The sequence below is a fragment of the Chroicocephalus ridibundus genome, chromosome 1 (assembly GCF_963924245.1).
Source record: "Chroicocephalus ridibundus chromosome 1, bChrRid1.1, whole genome shotgun sequence".
NCBI classification, from domain to species: Eukaryota; Metazoa; Chordata; class Aves; order Charadriiformes; family Laridae; genus Chroicocephalus; species Chroicocephalus ridibundus.
In genome coordinates, this window is record NC_086284.1 from 167,887,122 (window position 1) to 167,908,726 (window position 21,605).

Genomic DNA, 21,605 nt, shown 5'->3' on the forward strand with positions numbered 1-21,605 from the left:
TGCCCAAGAACCTGCCCGAGAGGCTGATCTTAAACAGCTTCTTGTGAAGGTTCAGAAATGAAACAATGAAACCGTCCCAATTCTGGATGAAGTTCTACCTCACGCTCACCTTCCCGGTCAGGTCTGAAGCCTTTAGAGAAACCCTATTTCTTTCTCCCAGAAGAGAAGGCAGAATCTTACCTGCAAAGCCCTCTGCTTTTTCCTCATCGCTCTTTTCTGATTGGCCTGTTTCTGCACAGAAGAAAAGGCAAGCGAAAAAGCCTCCAGGCCAACTAACTTCTTGAGCAGTTCTATGATTTCTTGGGAAAGGTTCTTCAGTGTTGGATCTAATAAAACAAACAAAATTAGCTTGCTTAATCTTTTCAGCATATGGAATGAAAGCCACGAGCCTAATAAGGATTCCCCTTTCTATACTAAAGGGTGACCGTACCGATACATCTCACCCAATGGACTGTAGAGACCAGAGCAAAGGTGCTTGTGAAATCTGCTGGTTCTTCACCAGCTTTCCCAGAGGACCACAACTGCCACTTCGCACAGGCAAACAAACAAACAAACAAAATGCTTCTGAGAGGCAAAAGTTTTTTTCAGAAGGATGATGGCATCCCAGAGACTGTATAATGCCACCAGGGCTCTTCTTGAATAGGCTTTGTTGGAAATAGAGATGATTCCAGCCTTGTCAACATCTCTGTCCAGTAGGCACAGTAAGGGCTGGCTTAATGGTTAGAATCACTAGTTAGTTATAATATATTAATTACAATCACTGAAAAAAAGATATTGGGGGGTGAGGAGGGAAGGCTACAAAGGGAAATTAGGGCAAATGTTTCCTGCAGTCTTCCAACAGATCCCTCTTCCAAGTGTTTGTACAGCCACCAGAGAAGCTTGTGTAAGCCGCTTGTCTCCACAACCTCCTTCAGCGACAAGTTCCCTGGGTCTACACCCCCCTCCCCCCATCACATGAAAAACCAGCTCTGCGGTTCTTCTGAAGCATCATTGGAAGGCCCCTGGTTCTCGTGCTGGCAGAAAAAGCAAAAATTGATCTTATCCACTCATGATACTGCCAATCTCTACCATATCTTTTCCAAGGCTCTTGCTTAGCTAAAAGAAAAAAAAAAAAAAGTAGCTGAGGCAGCTGTTCCTTGCTGCACTCCTCCAAGTTTTTTCAGTTCCTTTGTGTCCTTTCTGAGATGTGGGGACCCAGTGCTGTGCACTGATTTTTCATGGCATATACAAGCCACAGATTTAGAGTAACAGACCTCTTTTTTGGTTTGTTGTCTATTCTTTTCCTGACCTTGGATTTTTGCTTGATGTAACACATTTTCATGAACTATCTAAACACCGGTGCCTTGCTTAAGTCTTAAGCCAAGAGTTCTGTCTTTCCTTCACCAGGCACTGGAGATCTTAAGAGCTTTTAAACAAACATGGATCTCCAAGGAGGAGCTAGTGGTGTTGCTCAGGTATCTGGCAGGACAGAGTGACCCAGCCTCATCCAGGAGGAAGGGAGAAGTCCTGCGTGTTCCTGTAGCAGGCGGCTCTCTTCCCCTGCCTGCACAGGTTGCGTTCTTTCATCACGGTGCACAGGTGGCACACGCTAAAGGTCATTTTCTCTATTTCAAAAGGGGGAACCTGGGGAAAACATCAAGCAACCACCAAAGCGGAGATTCCAACTTGTATAGTCCCTTGCTCTGCAGTAACACGAGCTGCCATAAAACACACCCTGTTTTACATTAAAACGGAAACACACTTTTAACCCCAGGGCACGGATCTTCATGCCCCTAAGCCTCTCAGCAGATCCAACGAGGCAATTCAAAAAGAACAGCACTTGGCAACAGCCTGTTGTAGCTTCCTTAACACCCACTCTGTTCTCCTCAGCACGGACTCCATCAGTCTTGGCACCATGAGTCCACCCTCGATTACTACGCTTTTTCCACTACCTCACATGCTCAAGCTTTACCCATTTCCACATAGGAGGAAACTTCAGTCCAGTCCTTTTTGCAGTCCAAAAGTCCTGCCTAACTTTAGTCCAGTCTTTTTTCTTTGTCTACGTGTAGATTTTTGTTCCAGCTGTCAAACACACTCCTCCTAGTGTTTTGGTTAGACTGCAAGTAGGTGAAATTCACTGATTACAGCATCTGTGCCTCAACAGACAAAAGGAATGACAGGTGGCATTTGTGCCAAGGCAGAGCTCTGACACAATTTCCTCACTGCTGGTCTTTGCGAGGGAAGTCCCTTACCTTGCTCTGCGTAGGTGCTGTTCAGCTCCCTGTAGAGAGGGGTGAGAATTGTCGGAAGGTATGGCTTGATCCTGTCTTTCCCCAGATCCACTGAGATTGCTCCCAGGAACTTAAAGATGCAGCTTCTCTGAAAAGGAGCGCGTGGGACATGAAGTAAGGAAGGTTGGAAGGGAACTGCCTGACTGAACTGCCACCAGAGCACTGTGCATCGCTCTTCAACATGCAAGGCCCCGTTTCAGACACCTGACTCAGAAACTCGCTGCTGTTACAAGGTCTTACTGCAGCCAAGTACAGCCTTTAGATGAGACACCACCCCAGGGGATCTGTAAACGTGGAAGCTCTGACTTCACCGGGCTGGCAGCTGTTAACACTTTGAACAGCAGCCATGTTCTCACTGTCCTGTACTGAGGCAGCTGAAGACATGAAAGCTCAACCTCTCTAACTCTGCACCACAGGGAACCACGGTGCTTTTCCTGACGCTACCCCCACACCCTCCCCTTCTCCTAGCAAGTGACTCCACACTGCCATTCCCCCGCCTGCCCAAGCGCTCTTGAGCTTTCAAAGGCAGTGCTCTGTCCCCTTCACCTTGGTGCCTTTGGTTGTCCCACCCTTCCACCACCCCACACGAGGGCTTGAAGCAACAGCAAAGGAGCAGCAGACTGGCACAAGCCTTTCCTGAGAAGCCCAAACCGAAATGCTGGTTTCTTTGGCACCTACTAATCCCCACTTCAGCGCCAGCTTCCCAGCACCCTCTACAGCTGGTCCCCTGGAAGCAAAGTGCCAGAGCAACACTCTCCTGTGCAAGTGCCACAACAAAAGCAGTTGCTCTAACCCTGTTCTTACCTTTAAAGGGACCTTCGGGGAATACGCCGCTTCTCGCTTTGCCATGAGAGAGAGTTTCTTCATTAACCATAGCAATGTGGCTGGCTGGCCTTTCTCTTCTGTGTCTTCTGTTTCTCCCTCTCCTTGAGCAGAAATGTCTTTCTCTTCCTCATCTTCTGAGGCCTCCTGCTCTTCCACTTTGCAGCCACGTTCTCCTTCAGCCTCTTTACCCTCTTCTGAGGCAGGGGCTAGCAAGTAAAAAACTTTTGCCACGAAAAGCAAATTCTTTATAACCTGAAGTGTGAAAACAGAGTAGTCAGTCACTGTGGGTTCCCCCAGTGTCAGCACCAGCAGTGCCCAGGGCTAGATCTGAAAGAGGGACTGGCCAACCCAGGAGGCTCTAATGGGTCCCCCCCCGCCATGTTGCTCCTAACAGGAATGCCCACCTCAGGACCTTCCTTGTAGGCTGGGAGAGTCTTTCCCCATGACAGCCCATGCCATTTAGGCTACAGCACCCCTAAGGCAGCGCTGCTCCTTTTGTCTTCCCCACCTCTAGCAGCCCCTGGCTCTCCACAAGGAAATGTCTGCCCAGGTTCACAGTGGAGTCAAACCTTCAAGCAACAGCATAAAGCTGGACTAGAAGCTCCCAGCAAACAGCCAGGGCTCCAGTGCAGCTGCAGGGAACCAGCACCAGAGATCTGGATGCCTGCTCCAGGATCCGGCTGCCCCGCCTGCTCCAGTCTGGGCTGCAGAGCCAGACTCTCCCTGACAGCAGAGACTCCAGTCCTGCCCTGCACGGTGCCTCCCCTTCTGTCCCTGCCACCTCACAGCTGACACTACGAGGAGGACTCTTCTCGGCCCCTCTGAGATACACACCTGCTTAGATGCCCTCAGCACAGAGCAGCTGGCCCTGCGTTGTGTATTTGCCCTGAAGCCACCGGCAGCACTGCTGTCCTGACTGGGAGAGAACACCCCTGCACGGGCTGGGGCCTGCTCTGTGCCCTCCTGCAGCCCCAGACCTGCTCCTGCTCTCACCTGCTCTCCCAGAGACGGGTCCAGGAACTTGGACTGCAGCTGATGGCAGAACGCAAATGCGAGTTCCTTCATCTGGGGAGACAAAACAGGAAAAGGAAATCACTCCATGAAAGGCAGCCAGTAGCAGAAACTCAACGGTGTTTTGCAGTCACCAAAGGCGGTTCCTAGGGCAGGCCAAGGGATTGGCTCAGCACAACTTCTGCTGGCATCTTGCAACCTAGAGGGGAATCTTTGTGCTGCTGAAGTAAGACCCCAGAGAAGCCCCGTCCCAGCAGCAGAGACACCTCCTCAAATGCTTTAAGCAATCAGGATTAGGCAGCAGACAAGCAACTAAAAGAGAAATGTGCGTGCCGAACTGTAACGCTATTTTTATGTCCCAGCCAGGGAATGGGCATGGGCAGGAGGGAAGGAGAAGTACAGACATCTTTACCTTTTTGTCCAGTTCGGCAGTCAAGAAGACTGCGGATGCTGACAGCTCTGCTGACGTCTTTTTCCTCTTCCCTGCCTTTCTTTCCCTCCACTTGTTGACAAGCTCTTCTGGCTTGTAAGATGCAAACAACAAGCCAAAGATCTCAGTAGCTGTCAGCCAGACCCAGCTGTGAGGATACCACAGGTGAGACTGGACATGACCTGGGGGAAAGAAAACCTCCTTCAGCACAGGAGCTGGTCCAGTGAGAGCAGAAAAAGAACCAGGTCCCTCCAAGAACTGCCACAATAAAAAGGCGAAGGAAATTACCTGTGCTCATCTGTGCAGAACATAATCAAAGACTTCCTAGCAACTCTATCCAGCTAAAGCTGGAGGTAGCTGACCCTGACTGTCATGTTTCTGCAGCAACTATGGTCCCCTCAGGGGCTCAGTGCCGCAGCTCATCCGCCCATGATGTTTGAGGACTGGCTGCTGTGAGACTTGGGTGAGCTGGCCCCGCTGCAGAGGGACAGATCGAACCCCTGGATGGAGGCTGAGGATGCTTCAGAGAGGAGATGGAGTTGCCATCTTGTCTTGCCTCTGTCCAAGCTGCACATCACCAAGCAATCCGGGATTTACAAGGGTTATCTCCTATCTCACTAAAGGCACCTGGCAGGCTGAACTCTTCAAAGACATTAACCAGCCAGATCCAGGCCTGATAGCAGCAAATGAAGCAATTAAAAACAAAGCAAAAAAATGCCAATAAGCCAGCCTGACGCTGTACAGTCTCACTCACAGGGAGATTGCTTGAATCCAATAACCTCCAGGCCTTAACATCCCGGCAGACACACAGTATTTACAGCACTATTACCATGTGTCATCACTTGCTGGCTGGTATGTATGATCTCATCAAGAAAATCTCATCTTCCCAGGAGAACGGAACGTTTTCATCCAAGAGGATGTAATTATGGTTAAACATGCAGTAGTTTGCAGCTTTTTGCTCTTGGGATATTAGAAAATACTTCCCAGCCACTGAGGCAGAGGGTGTGTTGTTTCCATCAACATCAACATCAACCACACAACCTTTTCCATTAACATCTTCACTTTCACTGTCTAGTACCTGGTGATGTATTAGCATTTGGCAGCATGCAAACCTTGTATGACAAAGTTCAGTTGTTTATTTTAGGGTGTGAAAAACCGCACAGCACACAAAGAATCTTCCTTGTAACACAGCCATAACAATTCTTGATACTTACCCCAGATACTGCTCACAACATCACTGTTCTTGGTTAACTGAATCAAGTTGCACTCTGTGGTCAGCTTTGTCACCAGCACGAGAAAGCTGAAAAGCAGCCTGTCTGCAGCCTTCTCCTCCTCCTCTTCAGTTATCTAATAAAATCGGCAAGTCAAGAGAGATGCTTATGAGAACCTGAAGACAGAGCTTATTTACCCCACTAGATAAATTTCAGATCAACCCTGCAAAAAAAGAGAAGACTGACTTGTACCCAATTCCCAAAATAAAGAGAAGAGAAGCAGCTCCACTAAAGCATTTCCTCTGGAGACTGATGCTCTGCAGGAGAGATTATTACTACAATCATTCTTGGTTTTTTATACAGATGTTACAGGAACAAACTCTTGGGTTTCTAAATGCAAGCAATTACACACACAGTCTATATCATTTATGTCTATTGATGTACTTGTGTACATTTGATTCTCATTATTAGAGCCAAGTGGAGCTCAGATTTGCCTGTGTCACCCGGCACGTTGTTACGTGTGCCAACGACAACCACCACCCCACGTTGTTATGACAACAGTGCCTGCACCGTGTTTTACTCCTCACCCTGCCTGCAACCACCGGCTGGCTTCACAGAACCGGTCGGTGCTTCACCTACGTGTTGCAGCACAGGGGGTGGATTACACTGAATTTCTCCTCACTGCAGGTATTTTATTTTCGTCTCCTGCCAATTTACAAACCCTGAGGCTCTTCTCTCTTGTTCAGCATGCTCCCTTCGCACATCAGTAACACACGTGGCCACTCCCCAGGCACGGTGACGGGGATCCCTTTGGGATTATCACATGCCAGGCAGAATCTGAGGCAGCCTTGTTATTCTGAGTTAATCACGTGCACTAAAAAGATTTTCCATAAAACAAAACCATGGTCTGAGGTACAGGAAGGGAACTCCTTTGAAAACTAAAGCTGTAGGTAACACCGAACAAAGCAGACAGTCCCAAGCGATGTACTCCCAACCCCCTACACTTACACAAATCTCTGCAGCAAGCAGACACATTTCCCAGTTAAAAAGATGTTGCGAGTGTGATCGTCAGGCTGTTTTCCAACTAAACGAATTCTAACTCATCCCAGTGCTACCTGTGCACCCCGCCGTTCTTTCTGACGGTGGTTTTTATAAACTCAACTTTAAACAAAAACAACCAGATGTCCCTCCTTTCCTGCCACCACAGTGAAGACCAGAAGCAGTAAAACTACCTCGACATACGTACTGCTACATGCTGTCAACCCGCCAAGCCCTGCAGGTAAAGGCAAAAGCCTGAGTCTCGAGGGTTGTCTCAAGAATCCCTTCCACCCACAGAGATCCTGATGGAGGCCAGGGCGAAGAGGAATATATCTGCTGGTTACACGGTATGGCTGTAGGCTCAGGCCATGTGGCTTTGCAAAGTTCCTTTGCCCCTTCTATTGTGACACATGACACCAAATTCCGACTTACAGACAGAAAATATGGCTGTAGGTCAGTGAGGCCTCCTTCAGAACCAATGCGTGTGTGTCGTATCTTTCCTCAGTCCCAAACGGTAGGTCCAACAGTTAAATCTCTCCCACACTACTTCTCTTTTTCCATTTTCTTAATTCTCCTTCCCCAAACCTTACACGTGGGAAAAGTTACTTACGTTTTCAAATTTAATTGGGTTGATTTCTTCTTCAATCAAGGTGAGGACAGCTTCAAGCCGCCGTTCAAACATTACTCCCTCCACTTCAACAAACAAACCGCATGCCTGGGCAGCCAACCTCTTGTGTGAGCTCTGCCAACAGAAAGAATGACACCCCTTTTTACTTCTTGACGATCAAATCCTGCAGCTCCCACGTGCAGGAGCTGGTAGCAACTCCTACTTCTGCCTGTAGCAACAGCACCTTAAGAGAAGCTGATTTTCAGAGTACTACTGAAAAAAGTGATGCTGCCAGCTAGGCACAAAAGCACCTGGCAGCACAAGTTATCCCTGGAAACACACCCTAAAACTGAATGGCGAAAAGCCTTTTCCAGCCCGGTTCCCAGCTGCAAAGCTTGGGGGCCCACTTTGAACTCTTTGACTCTTCACAACATTAACAGGCAGCTCACAGCTATAAACCAGAACTGAACACATTAAAGATGAAAAGGATGAAGTGTTGAAGAACACTTACGCCACTGTACAGCAGAACTGAACATAATAACTAAATACAGTTTGAGAATAACTTAACACCCAGGCACCCAGATCAAAATGGGAGGCCTGTAAGATTAGGTTTGCCACTTCCAGCTGCCGGTGACAGAATGAAGGTGAGTCTGAGCTCAAGACAGCACAAAAAGCCAATTACTGGGATGAGAAGAGCTTTAAGTAATTTGCTTAAACCTTTAACCTGAGCAAAGACCACACCTGGTGGAATACCTGACCCAAAAGAGGAACTGCTGGAGCAGCGCAATGCAGCTGGGAAGTCTGTCGGCTGACCTACAGCAGCAGCAGTTCCCTACATTTGTGCAGCTTTATGAAGCTACACCATTTCTTGCCCTTCTTACTAGCAAGAGCTATGGCACTGAGCACAGCTTTCAAGAGCCTTCATTTTAAGCTGAGTCTTGCCCATGCTCCTTTCCTAAAACTACTAAGTCAGGTACAATTGAACCCATCAATCCACCTGGTGTTAGCAATCTCTCATTTGCCTTAATCTTACTCAGCCCCCAAACAGAGTTCAGACCTGAAAAGACCAAAGAATACCTTCTTGCTGTGAAACCATTCTGTGACCAGCGAAAACATCAGATCTTTTTTTTCACTGTTTATCTTACTGAGCAGAGATTTACACGTCAAAGCTGCCATCTTTTTGCATTTGGCGGAGTCATCATTTATCATCATCATACAGAGAGAGAGAAAAAACAGCCCGCAGTATTTGTCGAGGAGATCCTAGAAAGAAACAACCCATCAGTCAAGGGCGCATCCCCAAGGAGCTTCTGGCATTTAAAGGGGAAAAAGAGGGGTATTTGTTGCACAGCGTATAGGAACAATGTCGGCTCTGAGCGGGGTTGGAAAGGACGGGATGATCCAGCTGTTGGAGCACACAGGGAGCGTACAGCAGCCCCAGCCCTGCTCTGACTCTGCTACCATGTCCCTGGGACAGCAACGTTGAGCGTCAAACCTTAAAGGGCATCTTCGTGCTCAACTCTTACTGAAACAGGCACAAGGCCCTCAGCAAGGCAGCAATCAACCCAAAGGCCCTTCTTTCAGAGCCGGCAGCTCTTTGCCACTTTACAGAGTTGCTGGGAACTAAGCTGAGATACTAAATCTAATCAGGCAGTGGTGAAGCACAGCTTACTGTGCAGAATTTCTCTTCCTTCCTCCCAAATTCTTGCTTGATTGCGCTTCTTTCAGTCTCCTGAATGCTCAGTCAAGCTCCAGCTGCAGAGCTTCGAGGCAGCTTAGCATTTTGCGTAAGTTATCCTGCATAGATGCACGCTTATTTTTCAGCTTTCATTTTGATCCACCCCACTGAGAAGCCCTCCCTCTCCAGTCAGGCCAACAAAATAGATATGGTACATCACATACCAGTTCAGACAACAACATCCCTCATGAATGTTAAAAAAAAAAACAGAACAAAACCACACAGTGAGAAAACTCTAGAGTTCACTTCCTATTCATATCCCATTTCCTAAACTGGTTGTGTTTCTTCCTGGCATAAATCACCATCAAGTTTATCCCAACTCCAGCTGACAGAGCTTTATTTTACTTGCAAACTGAGCACATTAGATAAAGAAGTACTGCAGACTTTCCAGCACGTCATTTCTCTTTTGGAACAAAGCCAGGTTCTTTGGAGACAAGTGAACATTCTGCTCATGATAAGAGATAATAGGAACTACCAAGTGCTCCCAAAATAAAGTGCTCTGAAAATGCTGTTACTGCAAGCCGCAGTAACTGCTTGATGCCTGGAACACCAAGGGGTGCTTGTTACCTTTGGGAACATGTCAAGGAGGTATGCAATCATCTCCAGCGCGGATTCCCTTCCAGTTTCATACTCGTACCTGTGAGGAAACGATTAACAGTTAGGGCTGGGTTAATACTCTAGAAAGGTGCTAACAATTTACAAGAATGGCTAATGCCAGAAATGCACAGGGACAGGGATCTTTCTACAACAGCTACCAGACCTGGTCTGCTACTTAAGAAAAGAGAAGCAACAGGCCCCTCAGCTCCATCTCCCAGAGAACAGGCACAGAAAGACAGAGGAAAAAGGGCTCCAGCTAACTTAAGTCAGCACAGCTGCACTGGTGCTACGGTGCTGGGGAACGCGGTAAACTACTGTCACCTTCAGCAAGGGAGGGGTCATGCTTAGAAGGGGATTTCAGGCACACTGCTCCTGCTGAATTGGTGCAGCTGATCTCAACTGTGCCTGCAACTGCAGCTGAGCCCATTGCCATGGAACAGCAGTCCTATAAATGCACCTTCCCTTATTCTTTCTGGATTTTCCAGTTCAGCTGGTTCCCAACCAGTGGAGCTGGTTAAAACACTACAAAAACAACAGAACCTTTCCTTAGAGTGAGATACAAAACAAAGCCAGCTGTGAAACAGGGAAGAGACAACGGGCTCGCTTTACCAAACAGCCCATCTCTGGAAAAGGGAGCTGTTTTAGAGGTAGGAAAATCAAGATGTCAGCCACACCCTCCCCTCCAAATGAACCGCCCTTTAGGTGGCCACTAGAGTCATATTTAAGCAACAAGGTTCTGTTCTGAGAGAGATGTTGGGAATATAAACTCACTCCAGTTGTGCGAGCATGAAATCCAAATTGTGTTTCAGCTTGTCACCAAGGGGGTAGTCCAAAATATATTTTAAGTAAATCTGGAAAGAAAGAAAAAAAAAAAAAACCAATCACAAAAACAAAACAGAGAGGAGTTACGAGAAACATTCAGGAAAGCTTGTAAAAAGGTTATGAAGAAAATGGATGGAGCAGCAAGTTTATGAGAATAATCCCTTCCTCCTGTGTGTTTAAGTTCCTATTACACAAGGGGCCAACAACTGCTCTTAAGCTCCCTGCCTGGAACAGGATCTGCGGGTGTTTGACAACCGCCACATCAGTTTTTAGATTACTGCTCTGAATTGGGCAGGCTTCTGTTAACAGAGATTCTGCATCCTTCAAAATTCATCCTGCAACCATGGAAATGCAAAATTCGGTTACGCACAGCTCCTGCTGCATCTGTATCCCAATGCTTGAAACGAAGCAACCAATTCTGTCTTTCGGTTGCTTTCAGCTTGGGAAGGAGGAGGAAGTAGTGGGAAGGAATCACGGATTTGTGGCAAGTTCTCTTCTACTGGGATTCAGAAATGGGCAGGGCTCTTAGTTACATGGGCCTAAAAGCCTCCAAAGGAGGGACTGTGTCACTGCTGCTGAGCAGCATTCTGAAGGCAGGCCATGGCAAGCAGTCTCACTGTAGGCAAGCAGTCTGCAATTCTGCTACGCATCAGTCACAAGAACTAAAGCCAGCCAGGAACAAGGGGAACAAGGATTAGTAAGGAGGGGCAACTGGGTTAGGGGCTCAGCAGGTCTAAGGCACATGTCTGTGAGAGCTGGGATGGCCACACTAAGCCCTCCAGCGTGTTTGACTGCTCTAAGTAAAGTGAGATGAGAAACGTTCCATCCTACCAACCTGCCTGCACTGGACTCGCACCGGCTCACTCTGACCCGTGATGGCCAGCTGGGCAACCTTCTTCAGCACATCATCAATTTCAGGGACAATCAGCTTCCTGGATAAAATAGCCTAAAAAAGAGAAAGCACGGCTGGAGTCATGTCATCTTGCTTGACAGTGTGAGATGCAGTACCTGGAAATACACTGGTCTCAGGTGACACATTAACACTGACTTTTTCACATCTTCATCTTCTAATGATTAGAGACGTTGATTCTTTAGCAAAAACTTCCTCAGACCTAAATACAACCTCACAGAACAGCCTCCCGAACAATTTTAAACAGCGACTACAAGTGAAACAGGAACACTTTGCTGCTCCCCACCCCGCCCCCCCAACAGAGAGCCGTAACAGCATTCTGGGGCCTGTCCCTGACGTGAGATCATGCAGCCTTTCACCAAGAGGCAGAATCACTGCCATTGCACTGCCTCACAGAGCCCATGCCCCTGCTGCACAGAAATACCTTGAGAAGGCCAAAGGCAGTGGCTTGGCGGGATGAATCATAAATGTCTTCTTCAGCAAAGCCAAGCAACACTTGGAGCTGTTTGCTTGTTATCTGACTTTTTGCATTCTTCACAAGTATTGTTACACACTACAAAATCAAATTGCACATCGTCAATACACATGCCGTGCCATAAAACATAAGCCCACACCAAAGCCTGACTGTTTATACCACTAAGGTTGGAAAAGACAAACTGCTGCTCTGAAACACGCAGCTAACACTGTTCTCATCACATCTTGCTTTCAGCTGGTAATTCTGAGACAAAAACCGAACACCAGCAAATACACAAATTCAGACTCATCCTTGAAATGAGCGGGGATGCTCACAGACATGAGCCACGATGCAGGAAGGCAGCCAGGAAGAGGAGAAAATTCTTCTGGCACTGGCATTCACCATGAATTACTCTAACTTTCCCTTATGATCATGAAACTGTAATTAATTCAGCAACGCATTTAGAAAACACCTACCAGAAGACACTGCACACTGAAAGAGTAGTTATTACAACTACTAATTGTCTCCTTCCCTTATCTCACTTCAGCTGCAAGGGTTTCCTGCAATTAATCATGTTAAAAAGAAGCTATTCAAGTACAAAGCTGATGCCACTCAAAAGACAGGGTGGTAACAAGATACTATTATAAGGAATAAAGAAGGCAAATACGCTTCTATAAAAACGCTTCTTCAGATCCAAGCTGTGCATTTTTAGGGGGTAACTTTCTCTAAGGTTTCACTGGGGAAAGAATCAGCGAGGCCACATTTCCCTCGCTAACTTGCGATCTCCTGACTGCCTCTCCAGGGACAGCTGCAGGAGGGATCTGCCATTGGAAGAGTCTCATTCTACAAAGTTTAAGATTAAAGTAGAAAAGGGCAGGGCTGGGTCTGACTTACTTTGAAACAGCTCACAACCAGGTGGAAATTCTGGCCTTTGGCTATTCCTGTCTTGGCAAATTCTTTCAGCAAGAGGAAAAGCTGCTTGATAAGTGGCTCCAGATTCGTACTGACAGAAGGCAAAGGGAACTTTAAAATCCATACCAAGGACTGCAGAGCACCAGTTATCACCTGTAAGAAAGAGGCAAATGACAGCACGTGGGTACAATGACACTGACGGAACACTTTTCTCACTCTGTAACAGACATGGTCAGGCTGTCTGCAACTGTGGTAAAAAGGAATTAACTAACAAAATCAACCTCTTTCAAACCATTCATATGTAATACAAAGGGCTTCTCAGTTCTACAAGTTCTAAAAGCGCTATCTGCCACTCCCTAACTCTCTAACTTTGATTTTACCAGGTAAAGACATGAACAAAGTGCTGATTCAGCAGTTGGCAGGAACTCTTTCTGAAGCAGAGGCACCTTCAAGGCACAGAAGTTGCTCTACCAAAACCCCAGGTCACCTGAAGGCCCTGCTTCAGGTATCTGATAGCATATGAGGCATGCCTTCCATTCCCAGCAAACTCAAGGATTAAGGCTCCTAGGCTCACTCATACCCAAAGGTGCCCAAAAAGGAGGCTGTGTATGGTACTGGGAATAAAGACATTAGAGGTGGATCAAAAGAAACCAGTTACGACACCACCACTCCCAGCAGCCACAGGACCTCATGAACCTCCTCACACGTAGCCTACGAAGTCTGCAAAGTCCTTGTATGAACACACTCCAGGAGAACTTGTCCATACTCGAACCTGCAGCACTAGGGGCAGAGCATTCAGTCCTCCATCAGCCACAATCCTTCCTCCCCCTTGGGGTATCGTGTCCTCAAACAACTCAGCCTGCACACCTATGAAATCAGGTCTGAAAATTGGATGGCTTTCTCCTCTCTTGCAGATCAACTGCAAGATGACATTTGTGGGCAGGACCCTTCTTAGTAGAACAGACAGAATAGACAGACTCCAGCTCAGAACCGTACCTTGACATCCATGGATTTCAGGCAGTCTATAAGCAGCTGAACAAAAGGGTCTAACATTTCCAAAGCACGCTCCTCAGAAGAATTTACTTTGGACCTCTTCAGGCTCATGTGCAGCAGCTGGTGTAGAAAGCACAGGACATTCATCTCAAAGTCAGGCTGGGACTCTAAGTCAAGTAAGGTCCCACCTTGTTTCAGGTTATAGCAGAATTTATGCCATATCCCATTCAAGTATCTGCAAAAGGCTGCGCTCTCTTTATAGCTCTCTAAGAGGAACCATTGGAGTTACCACATGAAAAATAAAGTTAAGGCTAGTGGCTGTATTGTTAACAAAATATATCCAGAATACCTTCCTTTGGATACTCTTAACAAAAATTCAGATTGCAAAGCTTTGTATCTGAGAAGATCCTTACCCGAAGTCCTGAATCAACCAAGATATACGTGTTAGTCCTGCTGCTGACACGTGCCTTCTGCCCACCTCTCGTGGGAGTGGGCTGGAGCAGCAGGCAGCTCTCTGGTGGCAGCCGAGGATCTGGAGGAGGGGTAACTTTTTTTCTGAAAAGCAATGTATGGCAAAGGAGAACATTCAGATTTCAACCCCCTTCACAACAAGCTTGCTGCTGGGAGTGATGAGAGCTGGACCGTGCTCAGCTGCTACCCACACAGCACGCAAAAGCAAGTCACAGCCAGAACGCAATGAAATAAAACAAACTAGAGAGCAGCATGACAGAAGGGACACTCAGACTTAAGAACAATATCACCATTACGAAGATAAGAAATGCACGCTGATTTGCGTAACATCCCCCTTGCTTCTTCTCATCAGACAGACAAAAGTTTGGTAGTTCCTTCAAGGGCATACACCTCCCACCACTGTTCACTGCGCTTCATTTACTGATATTTATTTCAATTTCGGATGGCTTATAAAAACTGCTCTAAGAAGCCTGCAAAAGACTCTAGAGCATGCCAGCCTACATAACAAAGGAAATGCAAGACACCCAGATGCAACTATGAGCAGTGACACCACCAGATGGAGAGGAAATCTGATGGGTCTCCCCAACTTCTGCACAAGTACTGAACTGATACAGTGACAGCCCACAGTCTCTCTTGTTACGGACCCCACGAAAATGTCCAAGACCCCAAACACCTCTTACGTGCCAGTTTGTAGCTCCCTCCTAAACACTGCCCCTCATCCCTTCACCCAAACACCCAAATGCATATGCCAGCTTACTAGATGGTGAAAAAGCCTTACTGAAGGCCTTAAGTACTTGCAAGAGCAGATTCCCATGAGTTCAGAAAGTGATCACTCCCATTTCCAAGCTTCCTCCTTGCCCTCAGACTGCCCAAATAATTCACTCACATTGAAAATAAGAGGCAAATGAAAGGCAAGGAAACCCTTATACATTTGATTGGTTGGATTTGAGAGCTGCCATTTCTGCAAGCAAACCTCCTAACCGATAACAGACCACCTGGATAACATCCTGGAACTCACTTGGCCTTCTCAGTGAGCAGAGGCAAGTTTTCACTGATGAGACCATGACTGAGGAGGAGGAGGGATTCTGCGTTCATGTCTGAATTGAAGATCAGCCCTTCCATGATGTGACGCAGCGCCTCATGCACCTTTCGGACTATCTTCAAGCTTGTGGTAGTCTCCAGAACCTGCAAAGGCACAACCATGAGAGCTATGAGGGCAACGTGAGGGGAACGGTCTGCCATCTGTATTCAGAAATCATGGGAAAAGCCAGAGCAATTCCTCTCTCAACACCTGCTGCCTTAAGTCACTAGTTCTCTACATGAACAGCATCCCATCGCCTCAACTCTGCCCCAACACCCCTCCCTTTCTCTCCAGCCTCTTCTCAGACTCCAGCCCATTCACCTATCAACACACCAGGGCACTCCAGACCTCTTGAGCAAACCAGGGCTCCATTTCTGCATGAGTTTGCACTCTACTCAAAAAAAAAAAATCTCTGAAAAGGCAATTATTGCACATGTACAGAGCCCGAACATATTTTGGTGACATTTCCTTCATGCACAAAAGATCAAACCACAGAGCAGCCTTGCAGGACTTTGGAGCTACAGAGGAAACAAGCTGGCAGAGGGAGAGGGTATGGGGAACTTATAGTGGGATGTTTCCTCTCCAGCAGGGGTTGAAAGCTTCCCAGAATGCCATTCATTCCCTGCCCTGGATGTCAATGGTAAAGTCTCATTTTATGAGTGGGGTGCATACTGCTTTCCAAAAGAAGAACGGGAAGCCAAAGCAGGATTATATACGTAATTACACAGTAGCCACCCGGAGGTTCTAGAGTTTGTTTTAGACCATACAGAATTGAGAGTGCTCAGAGTTAAGAAAGACTCTGGCTGACTTTTCTTACCTCCTTCAGTGGCAGAATAAGTTTCGTCACCTGGCCCTTTCCTATGAACTTTCCAAGAATTTCATAGGAATCGTAACTCTTGTTCTTGCGCGCTTCCATGACCTTGGAGACAATTCCCTTCACTTCCTTCTCTTCAGCTACATTCCCAAACAACTCCTGGTTGAAAATCTTTGGAAATCAGGCAAGAGAAGTGCATGAGAGGAGCAGAAAAGCAGAGACAGATTCCTTTAGTAGCAGCAGAACAACACTACTTTTCCCTACTCACATAAAAATTATTCTCCGTGTTTCCCACAAATCATGTCTACCTTTCCTTTGTCAACATAAAACACCCCAGTTTGAGCACATCAGATGAGGACGCTGTTCTCACATCCCGCTGTGGTACTGTGATACAAGGAGTGGGACTGCGGTCAGACCAAGACATCCAAATATACCCCATCTGGGTGGCCAGCTGAGCTCCTGGGCTCCATGGACTGCACTGACTAGATGTCTGCTGACTTGCTCAGCCATTTAGAGCACAGGGAAACATAGTTAGGTATCTTCATCTGCAACCCACTCCTTCTCAGGATGCAGGGATCAGGATACAGCCCCAGAGATACTTTGCTACTCTACAAGGAGTCTGATGATGCCTCAGTAGAAAACAGTCCCCTTCCTTTGCCGTACACACACAATCATCCCACCATGAAGCCCAAGACAATCTACACAAAACCTTCTCCTCCCAGAACCTGCCGCAGGCACTTCATGATGCTCTTTCCTTCAATCATAAATAGTTTTTACCTCAATCAGGATATCTAAGCAGGGGTCCAAATCACCAGCGCTGAGCCTCGTAGCAAGGCCCTTCAGTAACAGGTTCACAGTGAAAGTCAGCACATGGAGCTAGGAAGAAAGAGCACAGATCATGCTTCCAAACCACTGCATAGACCTCTTTAATAATACTGCATGGGGAAACTCCCATAGCAGAGACACCACAACTCACACACTACACTTGAGCTCTTGTTATACAAAAATAAAAATAATAATAAAAAAAAATCACTGGGAGGAGAATCCATGTACCAGCAGCAGGAAGAGGACCCCTCTCCCTTCACACACTGGCAGGAGAGCTGGAATCTCCTCCTTCCCCAGTGCTTTTACTCATATTTTTATGCAGTGGAAATTGCTGCTTTCACTGTTATAGCTCATGCTATTCCATTGTGGTAATTCACATAGAAAATTATTGCTAATCCCAGCCACTGTGGAAAGATTAATTAATAGTCAGAGCCTTGGCTCTGGACCTAGGAAGCAAGACTTCAGTTACCATCACCACATACTGTCTGTGCAGTCTCTGTGACAACTCAGCTCAGATGATGCTTGGCCCTAATGACCTTACTGGAAAGATTTCTGCTAATCTTATTGGAACCAGAAACTCAACCTTCAGCTCCACACCTCAACTCTTCAGTGGAAAAATGGAGATCCTCTCTTCTTCCCTGCTTAGACTCTTTAAGTTCTTTGGGTACAGACCCTCATTTGACATGTGGCATAACAAAGACTGGTGTAGGCACTAGCAATAGGATTCAGTTGTATTATACCAAGCTATTCTACCAGTGCAAAACAATTTCAGTAGCAACTTCCCTTTGGAGTCTTCTCCCAACACATTAAGAAAAACCTAGAGAGCAGAAGAGGAAGAATTTCAGCATTACCTGGTACCCATGGACAAGTGTGGACTGCATCTCTTTTAAGATGTACAGAAGGTAGTGCACTCCCAACACTTCCATGATTTTAGTGAGGGTATTGCGGGCAATGTCCCGTATTTCCTGAAATCTGTTCCTCAGAAATGTGCAGACTTTCAGCAGGATGCTGGAAACGGAGATAGACAGCTTAGTTCACCCACAAGCAGAGCAGAACTAATTACACTGCTAGCTAAGGAGGCTGCTTTTCAGGGCTGTTTCACAGTCAGAGAGATACTCAAAGCCAGCCTCACAGAAAGGCTTTATTAGAAAGACAGTAGGACACACCTACTGTCCTTCAAGACATTTTATCGACTGTCCTTTCCTTCTGTACATTATTCTTTCCCAGCTCTGCCACCCTTATCTCTGCACCCTTCTTCACAACTCTGCTCTTATTTACCAAGTTCCTTTCAAACCGCTTTATAGAAGTCAAATGCTGACAGAGGGGAATGTCACTATGAAAATGAGTTTCCAAAAAGAGTATTTAAGGACTTGGATTTAGCCTTGTACGTAACCACAGATTGAGACAGGTGCTTGCACTCATTCCCAGCACAATGAACAGCATCTAAGGAGCTCTGATAGGATTTACCTTGGCAGGTTGGCTTCCATCACTTCTTGAGGAAGACACTGCATCATCCTGACCATTGCAAAAGCTAATGGAATACGAACTACCTCATCATCATTCACAACGTTGGATTTCACAAGCTTGTGTTCCTCGTCTCTTTTAACCTTTTTACGAGAGAGCAAGACATAATGCACTTTTAATATACATAAACAAATCCTGCTTTTTCTCAACAAACCGTAGAAGAGGCCAACAAGGCCAACTGCTATCCTCTGCTGACTACAGGAAAAACCCAGACAGCTAAAGGACAGGTGAGATGAATCCCTGTGTTGTCAATATAGAAGCTAAGTCGGGTGCTAGCAAGTGGTTGAGCACTTTTGAACAGCCTGCACAAAGTGAGTCGTTTCACCTGTGTGTTTCAAGCCAGTTCTCAGCAAGGAAGCAGACATCACAGTCACACTGACCAGAGGGTCTGTCAGTAATCTCCATGACTCAACAAAGGGGATGAAGCCTCTTTTGTGCTTTCAGGTGGTCTTCAGTTGAATCTATTTTTTTTTTAATGTGCTGTACTTCCACTGGGCTCTGAAGTAGCCCCCCAACCTTTATAGTAGCAGCACAGGCCTACAAAACACCTTTAAAATGCCAAATTCTCACCTTTGCAACAATACACCTGTGTAATTTAGGTAAGATGTTGACTGTAACTGTATCTTGAATGTGTTTGATCAGACACTCCAGCTCCTCTTTATTTCGGGGTAAGAAAGAAACAGGTTTGGACACTGTCTCAGCATCTTCAGATGTCTCAGCTGCTTGCTTAGGTTCTCCCGGCTCCTCAGGGAGATTCTTTTCTTTATTTTCCTCAACCACCTCCTCTTCCCCTTCACTCTGCTCCAGCTCCATGGCTTCTTCACCCTCCACCACTGGCTCAAGGTCCATGGCAGCAGCTTCTGTCAAGTAATTGTCAAAAGCATAGGTAAATATAGGAGGCCACAAAAATCGAACCCTTAAAAGAGACTCTTGTGATGGCTTTGTTCTGGACAAAGCTCCTACCTATCATCAGCAACAGCAAACAATCAGTAAGCACCAGAGTTGTTTTACTGGGTAGAGAAGCTCTGGCATGCCGGTTTCTAATAACCGCCCCTCAGGGCTAGGCTTACATAAAGCTTAGGTGGTTGCTCTTCAGCTGAACCACACAGTCAGTTTAGCAAAGGTCAATGTGCTCGAACCTTAGAGAACTGACATTCACTTACATTTGAGAATTTCACAAGGCAAGAGGTACTGACAAGAGCAGCTGTGAAAGATCTTCTTCCTTCCTCAGAATATCCCAAAGGCCACAATATAGGTAACCACAATGGTGAAAAAGCCGTAGATATCACTTCTTTCCATGACATGGAAGGGAAAGGAAGGCGAGGACATAACAGCATCTTTCTCAGGCTGCAGATAACCACGAGAGCAGCCAACATCAAGGACAAAAAACTCAGATGTGTCAGCAGCCACATGGGTGGGTGCAGACCTGGAGAGTCCCCAGATTTGCATAAACTCAGCCCAGGCTGTTTTGGCTTATGGAGGCCTGGGATGGAGCGGTGATGTGGAGACAGTTCCCCCACCTCTCTTCATTTTGTCAACACGCAGGAGGACAGTCCACATTGCTCCCGAGGAGGCAAGTCAAAACTAGTTTCCAATATGCACACTTAAAAACCTGGGAGTAGCTAACCTCAAAAGTAAACAAAAAATTTCAATCAGCTGCACCTTGAGCAGGTAGAGGTAGTGTTTCTACAATCAGAAGCAGAAAGCTTACCTTGGCTGTCAATGGTCACAAGCTGCTTTTCAAGCGTTTCATGGTCAAAGTGAAAGGCTTCCAGCACTGTCTCTAACAAGCTGCAGAAGGAAAACATGAAGCGAGATCAGGTCTCTACACAAAAAGGAGAGGCTGCATAGACCAATGCAACAGAAAATCTTAAAAGCACTTTTTGGAAAACTTCTGACTCAGTGACACTGCAGCAGAAGGAGGTTTATACTGAAATAATAACCCAGGAAGTAAACACGGGTTGGTTTTCAGCTAGATGTTTTCTGTGACTTATCTCATGTGTAACCTCACAGACATTGGTACTGGGGCAATGGAGGTGCCCCAGGAGCAGGGACAGCCTGGGAAAAGCAGAAGATGCTAATGCTGGCATGCTCTCAGTGAGACACAGCATGAAAAAGTAATGATCTGTTAATCCTTCATAGTTGCAGGCTGCAAGGCTGTGACCACTTTCACTTGCCTAAGCTCACCTCAAAGTTGTCAATCTCTCAGCCCAGGGAAGAGGCTAAAATCCATGTGATGCTCCTTAAGATACTGAATTTTGCCCCAGCAGTCTTTGGAGAAACCTAAAGCAGCACCACTCACAGTACATACCTGACTCCCAGCTTCGTATTGATCTGTCCTGTTTGCAGGACATGGATGAAATGCTTTAGGTGGTACAAGTACGCCGACCATGAGAGATGTCGGCAGACAGCTCCAACAACTTCAACTGAGGCTGTTACCATATTTTCATGCTGCCCAAAAGACAGAAATTCAGTTGCTGTTAGCATTAACGATGAACACGTGTCAAAAGCATACTTTACTCAAAGCAACAAAAGCCAGAAGTAGTAATGTCTGTCTAGTGGGGATGCTTGGTATTCTGCGCTTTTATATCTCCTCCCGATCACCAGGCAAAATAAAAATAACAATCAGAGGTCACCAAGCAGATCTCCAGACCCACTTGCTCCAAATACTTCTCCACATATTTACCTTTTCTCACACAACTAAATCTATGAGCTCACTTGTGTGAAGAACTGAAAACCAAGATATCTAACCACAGACACACGCACATTGCTGGGCTACGCTGATCAACTAGAAATACACATGATTAACCCATTTCTGATGTGAAATAAAATGTGTTTGTCTCTTCACCAAGGTTTCCATCACTGCATTTTACCTCCCATTGGTCAAAGAGCGACTGCAGTCACTCTACTGATGGGCGCAGCCTGAATGGCTGTAGGTGCTGGGTCCTGTGCCTAAGCTCTAATTTTTTTGGCGTCAGAAGAATATTTCTGACAGTAAGCGAATTAGACACTTGCTTAGTCTGACGTAAGCAGCTCTGCTGTTCTCCTGATAGTGTGCAGGGAACTGTACAGAAG

At 46.5% G+C, this 21,605-nt stretch overlaps 1 protein-coding gene across 1 annotated transcript in view; it reads right to left on the minus strand.

The window, feature by feature from the left end:
• Positions 1-21,605, minus strand: part of UTP20 (UTP20 small subunit processome component) — a 66,141-nt gene that overhangs the window by 598 nt on the left and 43,938 nt on the right. The window contains exons 39-61 of the mRNA XM_063322698.1: positions 20,842-20,981; positions 20,242-20,321; positions 19,101-19,390; positions 18,474-18,613; positions 17,858-18,014; positions 16,959-17,057; positions 16,185-16,352; positions 15,305-15,471; positions 14,229-14,370; positions 13,819-13,935; positions 12,805-12,975; positions 11,881-12,009; positions 11,382-11,492; positions 10,496-10,575; positions 9,695-9,764; positions 8,470-8,652; positions 7,396-7,527; positions 5,751-5,883; positions 4,519-4,718; positions 4,089-4,160; positions 3,075-3,347; positions 2,232-2,358; positions 181-326 (exon numbers count right to left, since the gene is read on the minus strand). Of these exons, the coding sequence (XP_063178768.1) occupies positions 181-326; positions 2,232-2,358; positions 3,075-3,347; positions 4,089-4,160; positions 4,519-4,718; positions 5,751-5,883; positions 7,396-7,527; positions 8,470-8,652; positions 9,695-9,764; positions 10,496-10,575; positions 11,382-11,492; positions 11,881-12,009; positions 12,805-12,975; positions 13,819-13,935; positions 14,229-14,370; positions 15,305-15,471; positions 16,185-16,352; positions 16,959-17,057; positions 17,858-18,014; positions 18,474-18,613; positions 19,101-19,390; positions 20,242-20,321; positions 20,842-20,981 (3,327 nt within the window). The remainder of the gene's footprint in view (positions 1-180; positions 327-2,231; positions 2,359-3,074; positions 3,348-4,088; positions 4,161-4,518; positions 4,719-5,750; positions 5,884-7,395; positions 7,528-8,469; positions 8,653-9,694; positions 9,765-10,495; positions 10,576-11,381; positions 11,493-11,880; positions 12,010-12,804; positions 12,976-13,818; positions 13,936-14,228; positions 14,371-15,304; positions 15,472-16,184; positions 16,353-16,958; positions 17,058-17,857; positions 18,015-18,473; positions 18,614-19,100; positions 19,391-20,241; positions 20,322-20,841; positions 20,982-21,605) is intronic.